Consider the following 10,108-nt stretch of genomic DNA (forward strand, 5'->3'; position numbering starts at 1 on the left):
ACTCCTATCCTCATCAGTGACCAATTAGCTGCTCACAGGACACTAGTCATGACTTTACTTTCTGCACCTGTCTTTTCAGCATCTCATAGGGTTTGGAGGCCTGCTCTCTGTTCACTGGCTGCATCCATTCTGCTTGTTGACTCTGCAGTCTGGAGGGAAAAATATCACAGAGCCTCAAACTTGCATGTCAGCAGCTCCTCATTGTTGATGCAGTAAAAAAAGGGTGCTTCTCCACATGGAAATTTGAGGATGGGATCGAGGAGCACAGTGCACTAAAAGGTGTCTTCAAGCAGGGAAACCATGACGTGGAACGCTGCAGCACAGGGACTCTTGTCTCAGCAGCACACAGGGCTAAACATAGAAGTAGCTGCCTGTTCCTGTTAAATAGTATAGGAGGTGACAGCTATGTTGCATGTTAGGTGGGCTTCTACCCGCTGGGGGAGGCAGAGCCAGAGCTTTCTCAGAACTGTAAGTAGTCTGGAAGTCCAGCTCTAGCCCAGAATTGGAGGCAGTGAAATATGGTTGTTTTAATCTGTCTGTTCCTTTCTGGGGTTTCAGTGGTCAAGGCTGCCCTGTAGCCTTGCTGTGCTATGAAGCATTTGGGCCATGGAAACAGGGCTTCCTCAGCCAGAGCACTGGCAGCATGGGCTGCATATTCACCCGACTCTGGGACAACAGCCTGTGACAAATGAGTTTCCTTCTCCTCTCCTTTCCCCTCAGCCCAGAGCAAGCTCTTGATTTGTTGGAAGACAATATCTGTGTAAGGAGGGAGCCCTGCCTCCCATGAGGTGACCTCTGTGTGCCTGGCCTCAGGGAACCTGGTGGCTTGCTGGACGTATTGGGTCAACAGGAACAGGGGAGGCTCTCCTTCAAGCTATCCATGCAGGAGTGAGCAGTTTGGTTTCGTGAGCAGCCCTGAAGAGGACCTGGCCCACGGTGGGTTAGTGAGAGTGACACATCCCACACTGCCGATCTTTAACCTAGTATTGAGATGCTAGAGCCAAACATCATCGTGAGAGAAGTTACTGATTGAGAGGACTGAAGAGAGAAGTGTTCACTGAGCTTTCACGTAAGAGTGAGTATATGGAACCAGGTGCCCAGCATATCCACCTAAGTGGGTTAATCCTATGACTAACTGTCACTCCCACCTCCATCACCACCCAGCATGAACCCTGGCTGGGGGTGGTGGTAAATCCTGCATTTCTACTCTATGTCATGTTGTTGAGTGGCCCATGATGTCTCTGGTCTCCTGTAGTTCTATAAAATGCTTGTTTTAAATTAGATCCTCCCTAAGCTCTGTGTCATTCCACAGATCAATAACTCATCAGTGACTCTAACTAAGGATAGAAACAATTAAATAAAACAAATCTTTCACTTCAGGTTTAGAGATCATCAGCAATACATTTGTTTCCCTTTTAAAATATTTTAATACCGTATCTGGAAACAGTAAGGGCTCTATGATCTGGCAGATCTAGCTCAAGAACCAGCTATATGACCTAAGCTCTCTGGAACTCTCTAAGCCTCAGTTTCTGCTAATGTAGAAGAAGGGGCTCATAGTTCTTTCAAAGAAAAATAGAAATACTGAATATCAGTGACCGGCATAGTACCAAGCATAAGTCCTCAACACATGATGATGATGACAACTTGGACTACAGAACGTGCTAAATTATAAAACGGATATTCAAAGGGGATATTTCTAACATTATTCTTATGCTTACTTACAAATTGATATTAAAAACAATACAATTTTGTATAATTGGAAAAATATGAATTTCCCTGCTTACTATTGATGCTCTATTTAAGGATTATAATAATGAGCATTACATTACAATTCGACTTTGAGGAACTCATAGAATATATTGGCATCATATGCCAAGTGAGTTACATGCTTTATCTTAATTAAGTCTCACAAGAACATGAACAGGTAGATACTACCATCTTCATTCTATAGAGGATGAAAGTGAAGTTCACAAAGGTTAACTTCCTTTTCAAAGATGACCCATCTCTCAGGTGTTAGAACTCGGTATTGAACAAGTATTAAATTCAGGTCCTTTTGATTCAAGACCAACTGCCTAAACCATTTTTCTCTCAGCCTAGCCAATTTCTTGGATAGGCAAATAACTTAATCATATGCTCCTCTAAAACCTTTGTATTCCCTGATGTCTTTATTGTAGGTTAAGGACAACAGGCATGCTGCTGTAGAAGGAGATGCCCATAGAAATGGGGAATGGAACAACTGTCCAAGAATTCATCTTGGAGGGATTTCCTGCCATCCAGCACCTGGGAAAGGTCCTCTTCCTGGTGCACCTGCTGGCGTACCTGGCATCCATTGCAGGCAATGCTGTCATAATCACCATCACCTGTGCTGACTCCCGGCTCCACACACCTATGTACTTTTTCCTCAGCACTTTCTCCTTCTTGGAGTGTTGTTTCATAAATGCTGTTATTCCTAAGTTGTTGGTCATCTTTCTTTTAGGCAGGCAAACTATTTCCTTTCCTGCCTGTTTCATACAAGCCTTTGTCTTTGTATTTCTGGGAGCAGCAGGTTTCCTCCTCATAGCAGTGATGTCTCTGGATCGGTATCTGGCCATTTGCAAGCCTCTGCATTACCCGACCATCATGAACCTGAAGACTTGCTTCCTCTTGGTCACTGCCTGCTTCGCTTTGGCCTTCCCTCTCATCACTGGTCCACTAGTAAAGATTTCCCAGTTATCCTTCTGTGGTCCCCATGTCATTCCCCACTTCTTCTGTGACATTGGCCCCCTGATTCATCTCTCCTGTTCTGACACCAGGTCTTTTGAAATGTTGGCTTTTGTTCTTGCTTTGGTTATCCTTTTGACATCCCTTGTCATAACCATCATTGCCTACAGCAACATAGTAGTCACAATCATACGACTCCCATCAGCGAAGGAGAAACAGAAAGCTTTCTCCACCTGTTCATCTCACCTCATAGTCCTCTCTCTGATGTATGGCAGCTGTGTGTTTATATATGTGAAACCAAAGCAAACAAACAGGCTGGACTCCAACAGGGAGGCTGCCCTTGTGAACACGGTGGTGACCCCGCTGCTCAACCCTGTCATCTACACTCTGCGGAACAAGCAGGTCCACCAGGCTCTGAGGGAGACAATGTGCAGAACGAAAATGTCAAGATAAAAATAAAATCACATGGCCTTGGAGTGGAAGACTTCTGAGAACCAAGTGTCTTCATTCTGGCCAATAATACGAGGTCAAGTGCATTTTCTCTGGCTACCTCACCTGGACACTGTACATCCCTTGAAAAATGGAAATCTGTTTTCAAAAAATCCTTTACTGAATTTTTATTCTTCCCTCTCATAGAAGCCATGTGCTTGAAATTTCCAAAATTTTGCAGATTCATACACTTTTTATTTCACTTCTCTCTAGCCATAAACATAGCACAACAAAACTAATAATGATTTACCAAAAGGCATTTGGATAATTAATATTATAGAAGGTTGTATATTATGTTGTGTTTAGGAAGAAAAGGATGGAAATAGTACCAATACTTGGGTCCATATTCCCTCCAAGGAAATAATGGTCATAGTACCCTTCACCTTGGAATATATATGGATTGCATCAAGTACGCTCTGAAATGCTGTTCTTGGCCCTTAGCTTAGCTCTCTATATATTTATCGATCTCATGCTGGAGAGAAACAGAATTGTTCTAAGGCTTAGACCATTCTCTAAGGAGAGGGAATGACCACAGCATCCCTTGGCTAATCAGTTCCTATTTCCTAAATTATTTATTCTAGCTACAACCCCTCAGATGCATGATGCATACATATGATCAGTTCCTATCTTAAAGCTGTTACCACAGATCGTTTGTGTATATCAGTGGAAGAGAACACTTATTTCATACTTCTATAATTTCTCCCAAAGATTCAAGTTGTGGGAGCCTAAGTTATTTGCTTATATACCTTATAGTGTAATGAAAATAAACAAATTAAACATTTTTTCCTGGTTGACTGGTTTTGTCAACTATAATGTTATCTTCTGATTGATAACCTACTTTAAAAACAACATTTCCATGAACTCAGTCTTTAAACTTTTGTACTTTTTGCATCTATTTTCCAGCTAGGATATGTCTATTTTTTTTTTCAGAGGAAACATCTCTAAAAGATTAACACAATTGTTATTTTATTTTTAAACCAAACCCTGAGGCTAAATATCAAATTCATTTTATGAAACAGATTCTATACTATGATTAGATCCTGTTTGCCCTCCATGGTCCTATTACAAATTTCAATTTCATCTGATTGACAATGAAGAAATATCAAACATGCCCTAAAAATTCACAGATGATTATCTATACACACTGTATAAACAGGAGTTTGGAAAAGACAAGATCAGAGTGGGAAAATGTGTACAGACACTGTACCCATTCTCTTTTCCAACAAAAGAGTGCAGGCTTAGGGAAGTGGCAGTAGGGATGGAATGCAAAGGGACCAGATTAGACTCTGAATCATTTGCACAGGACAACTCTGGTGCTGCCTTCAACTAACTGGTCAACTTCCAAAAATACATGTCTTCTCTTCATAAAACATGAAGATTGAGCTAGATAATCTCTAGGGTCCACTTGAAAATACTCAGGGACATAGCAAAAAGATGCTACAGGAACATGGAAATAATGTTCCACCCTGGGAGTTGAACTACTGAAGAGTGTATGGAAGTTGGGAGGGAGGGGAGGAGCAAGATAGCAGAGGAGTAGGAGACCTATATTTTATTTGATCCCAGGAATTCAGCTAGATAGGGATCAAACCATTCTGAACACCTATGAACTCAACAGGAGATCGAAGAAAAGAAGAGCAGCAATTCTGTGAACAGAAAAGCAACCACTTTCTGGAAAGTCTCTTCTGATTTGTTTAGCGTATATTTTTCTGTCTCTCATTCATCTATTGTCCTCTGGACAAAATGACAAGACAGAAAAAAAATCACCTCAAAAAAAAAAAAAAAAAAACAAGAGGCAGTACCGACTGCCAGGGATCTAATCAATACAGACATTAGTAAGATGTCGGAAATACAGTTCAGAATGACAATTTTAAAGATACTAGTTGGGCTTCAAAAAAGCATGGAGAATATTAGAGAAACCCTTTCTGGAGAAATAAAAGAACTAAAATCTAACCAAGTCGAGATCAAAAAGGCTATTGATGAGGTGCAATAAAAAACGGAGGCTCTAACTGCTAGGATAAATGAGGCAGAAGAGAGAATTAGTGATATAGAAGACCAAATGATGGAAAATAAAGAAGCTGAGAAAAAGAGAGATAAACAACTACTGGATCACGAGGGCAGAATTTGAGAGATAAGTGATACTATAAGATGAAACCATATTAGAATAATTGGGATCCCAGAAGAAGAAAGAGAGAGAGGGGGGCAGAAGGTATACTGGAGCAACTTATAGCAGAGAACGTCCCTAATTTGGGGAAAGAAACAGGCATCAAAATCCAGGAGGCACAGAGAACCCCCCTCAAATTCAATAAAAATAGGCCAACACCCCAACATCTAATATAAAACTTAAAAGTCTCAGAGACAAAGAGAAAATCCTGAAAGCAGCTCGGGACAAGAGATCTGTAACCTACAATGGTAGAAATATTAGATTGGCAACAGACCTATCCACAGAGACCTAGCAGGCCAGAAAAGACTGGCATGATATCTTCAGAGCACTAAATGAGAAAAATATGACAGCCAAAAATATTATATCCAGCTAGGCTGTCTTTGAAAATAGGAGGAGAAATAAAAACCTTCCAGGACAAACAAAAACTAAAGGAATTTGCAAACACGAAACCAGCCCTACAAGAAATATTGAAAGGGCTCCTCTAAGCAAAGAGAGAACCTAACAGTAACATAGACCAGAAAGGAACACAGACAATATACAGTAACAGTCACCTTACAGGCAATACAATGGCACTAAATTCATATCTTTCAATAGTTACCCTGAATGTAAATGGGCTAAATGCCCCAATCAAAAGACACAGGCTATCAGATTGGATAAAAAAAAAAAAAAAAAAAAACAAAACCCATCAATATGCTGCCTGCAAGACACTCATTTTAGACCCAAAGACACATCCAGATTGAAAGTGAGGGGATGGAAAACCATTTACCATGCTAATGGACACCAAAAGAAAGCTGGGGTGGCAATCCTTCTATCAGACAAATTAGATTTTAAAACAAAGACTGTAATAAGAGATGAAGAAGGACACTATACCCTACTTAAAGGGTCTCTCCAACAAGAAGACCTAACAATTGTAAATATCTATGCCCCTAACATGGGAGCAGCCAATTATATAAGGCAATTAATAACAAAAGCAAAGAAACACATCAGCAACAATACAATAATAGTAGGGGCCTTTAACAACCCCTCACTGAAATGGACAGATCATCTAAGCCAAAGACCAACAAGGAAATAATGACTTTAAATAACACACTTGACCAAATGGACTTCACAGATCTATTCAGAACATTCCATCCCAAAGCAACAGAATACACATTATTCTCTAGTGACCATGGAACATTCTCCAGAACAGATCACATCCTAGGTCACCAATCAGGTCTCAACTGGTACCAAAAGATTGGGATCATGCAAAGCAATCCTTATCAAAATACCATCAACTTTTTTCAAAGAAATGGAACAAATAATCCTAAAACTTGTATGGAACCAGAAAAGACCTCGAATAGCCAGAGGAATGTTGAAAAAGCAAAGCAAAGCTGGTGACAACACAATTCCGGACTTCCAGCTCTATTACAAAGCTGTTATCATCAAGACATTATGGCACTGGCACAAAAACAGAGACATAGATCAATGGAACAGAATAGAGAGCCCAGAAATGGACCCTCAACTCTATGGTCAACTAATCTTCGACAAAGCAGGAAAGAATGTCCAATGGAAAAAAGACAGCCTCTTCAACAAATGGTGTTGGGAAAATTGGACAGCCACATGCAGAAGAATGAAACTGGACCATTTCCTTACACCACACACAAAAACAGACTCAAATGGTTGAAAGACCTCAGTGTGAGACAGCAGTCCATCAACATCCTAAAGGAGAACACAGGCAGCAACCTCTTCGACCTCAGCCGCAGAAACCTTCCTAGAAACATCGCCAAAGGCAAGGGAAGAAAAGGCAAAAATGAACTATTGGGACTTCATCAAGATAAAAAGCTTTTGCACAGCAAAAGAAACAGTCCACAAAACCAAAAGACAACCGACAGAATGGGAGAAAATATTTGCAAATGACATATCAGATAAAGGGCTAGTATCCAAAATCTATAAAGAACATATCAAACTCAACACCCAAAGAACAAATGATCCAATCAAGAAACAGGCAGAAGACATGAACAGACATTTTTCCAAAGAAGACATCCAAATGGCCAACAGACACATGGAAAAATGCTCAACATCACTCGGCATCAGGGAAATCCAAATCAAACCCTCAATGAGATACCACCTCACACCAGTCAGAATGGCTAAAATTAACAAGTCACGAAATGACAGATGTTGGTGGGGATGCGGAGAAAGGGGAACCCTCCTACACTGTTGGTGGGAATGCAAGCTGGTGCAGCCACTCTGGAACACAGTATAAATGTTCCTCAAAAAGTTGAAAATACAGCTACCTTACAACCCGACAATTTCACTACTGGGTATTTACCCCAAAGATACAAATGTAGGGTCTGAAGGGTACGTGCACCTCAATGTTTATAGCAGCAATGTCCACAATAGCCAAATTATGGAAAGAGCCAAGATGTCCATCGACAGATGAATGGAGAAAGAAGATGTGGTATATCTATATATACAATGGGATATTAGGCAGCCATCAAAAGGAATGAAATCTTGCCATTGCAATGACGTGGATGGAACTGGAGGGTATTATGCTGAGCGAAATAAGTCAATCAGAGAAAGACGTGTATCATATGATCTCACTGATATGAGAAATTCTTAATCTCAGGAAACAAACTGAGGGTTGCTGCAGTGGTGGGGGGTGGGAGGGATGGGTGGCTCGCTGATAGACATTGGGGAGGGTATGTGCTATGGTGAGCGCTGTGAATTGTGTAAACTGTTGAATCACAGACCTGTACCTCTGAAACAAATAATACATTGTATGTTAAAAAAAAAAAGAAGAAGAAGATAGTAGGAAGGGTAAAATGAAGGGGTGGAAATTGGAGGGGGAGATGAACCATGTGAGACTATGGACTCTGAGAAACAAACTGAAGGTTCTAGAGTGGAGGGGGGTGGGGGAATGTGCTAGCCTGGTGATGGGTATTAAAGAGGGCACATATTGAATGGAGCACTGGGTGTTATACGCCCACAATGAATCATGGAACGCTACATCAAAAACTAATGATGTAATGTATGGTGATTAACATAACATAATAAAAAAATTTTTTTAAAGATTTTATTTATTTATTTGACACAGAGAGACAGCAAGAGAGGGAACACGAGCAGGGGGAGTGGGAGAGGGAGAAGAAGGCTTCCCGCGGATCAGGGAGCCCGATGCAGGGCTGGGGCTCGATTCCAGGACCCCGGGATCATGACCTGAGCCGAAGGCAGACGCTCAATGACTGAGTCACCCAGGTGCCCCAAAATATTGTAATTCAAAAAAAAAAAGTACACTCTTTTTTACTCGGGACGGTAGAGGCCTTGTAGCATCGCCGTTACTCTGAGGAGAGAACAGTCGGTAGAGGGGTGCAAAAATGCAGAGCAATAAAACCTTTAACTTGGAGAAACAAAACCATACTCCAAGGAAGCATCATCAGTATCACCACCAGCAGCACCACCAGCAGCAACAGCAGCAGCCACCACCGCCACCGATACCTGCAAATGGGCAATAAGCCAGCAGCCAAAGTGAAGTCTTGACTATTGACCTGAAGAATTTTAGGAAACCAGGAGAGAAGACCTTTACCCAACATAGCCGGCTCTTTGTGGGCAATCTTCCTCCTGACATCACTGAGGAGGAGATGAGGAAACTATTTGAGAAATATGGGAAGGCAGGTGAAGTCTTCATTCATAAGGATAAGGGCTTTGGCCTCATCCACTTGGAAACACGAACCCTAGCAGAGATTGCCAAAGTAGACCTGGACAACATGCCTCCGTGGAAAGCAGCTGCTTGTGTGCTTTGCCTGCCATAGTGCATCCCTTACAGTCTGAAACCTTCCTCAATATATTTCTAATGAACTGATGGAGGAAGCCTTTTCGGTGTTTGGCCAGGTGGAAAGGGCTGCTGTAGTGATCGTGGATGATCGAGGAAGGCCCTCAGGAAAAGGCATTGTTGAATTCTCAGGGAAGCCAGCTGCTCGGAAAGCTCTGGACAGGTGCAGTGAAGGCTCCTTCCTGCTATCCACATTTCCTCGGCCTGTGACTGTGGAGCCCATGGACCAGTTGGATGATGAAGAGGGACTTTCAGAGAAGCTGGTCATAAAGAACCAGCAATTTCACAAGGAGCAAGAGCAGCCACCCAGATTTGTACAGCCTGGCTCCTTTGAGTATGAGTATGCCATGCACTGGAAGGCACTCATTGAGATGGAGAAGCAGCAGCAGGACCAAGTGGACTGCAACATCAAGGAAGCTCATGAGAAGCTGGAGATGGAGATGGGCCACTTGCCATGAGCACCAGGTCATGCTAATGAGACAGGATTTGATGAGGCGTCAAGAAGAACTTCGGAGGATGGAAGAGCTGCACAACCAAGAAGTGTAAAAACGAAAGCAACTGGAGCTCAGGCAGGGGAGGAACGCAGGCGCTGTGAGGAAGAGATGCGGCAGCAACAGGAAGAAATGATGGGGCGACAGCAGGAAGGATTCAAGGGAACATTCCCTGATGCGAGAGAACAGGAGATACGGATGGGCCAGATGGCTATGGGAGGTGCTATGGGCATCAACAACAGAGGTGCCATGCCCCCTGCTCCAGGGCCAGCAGGTACACCAGCTCCTCCAGGACCTGCCACTATGATGCCAGATGGAACCTTGGGATTGACCCCAACAACTGAACGCTTTGGCCAAGCTGCTACAATGGAAGGAATTGGGGCAATTGGTGGAACCCCTCCTGCATTCAACCGTGCAGCTCCTGGAGCTGAATTTGCTCCAAACAAACGTCGCCAATACTAA

At 42.5% G+C, this 10,108-nt stretch overlaps 1 protein-coding gene and 1 pseudogene across 1 annotated transcript; both read left to right on the forward strand.

Moving 5' to 3' along the window:
- Window positions 1-2,190: 2,190 nt before the first annotated feature.
- On the forward strand, window positions 2,191-3,153 carry LOC114205162 (olfactory receptor 6C74-like). The gene has a single exon (XM_088020071.1). The coding sequence runs from the start codon at window positions 2,209-2,211 to the stop codon at window positions 3,151-3,153; it is 945 nt and encodes a 314-aa protein (XP_087876197.1). The 5' UTR covers window positions 2,191-2,208.
- Window positions 3,154-8,675: 5,522 nt separating this feature from the next.
- On the forward strand, window positions 8,676-10,108 carry LOC114205338 (non-POU domain-containing octamer-binding protein pseudogene; annotated as a pseudogene).

The sequence above is a fragment of the Eumetopias jubatus genome, unplaced genomic scaffold (genome assembly GCF_037043125.1).
Source record: "Eumetopias jubatus isolate StellerSeaLion01/CBP00866 unplaced genomic scaffold, mEumJub1_p1.0 scaffold_17, whole genome shotgun sequence".
NCBI classification, from domain to species: domain Eukaryota; kingdom Metazoa; phylum Chordata; class Mammalia; order Carnivora; family Otariidae; genus Eumetopias; species Eumetopias jubatus.

Excerpts from the sequence above, each read along its gene's own strand:
- LOC114205162 (XM_088020071.1), top strand. The coding sequence starts at position 2,209 with ATGCCCATAGAAATGGGGAATGGAACAACTGTCCAAGAATTCATCTTG.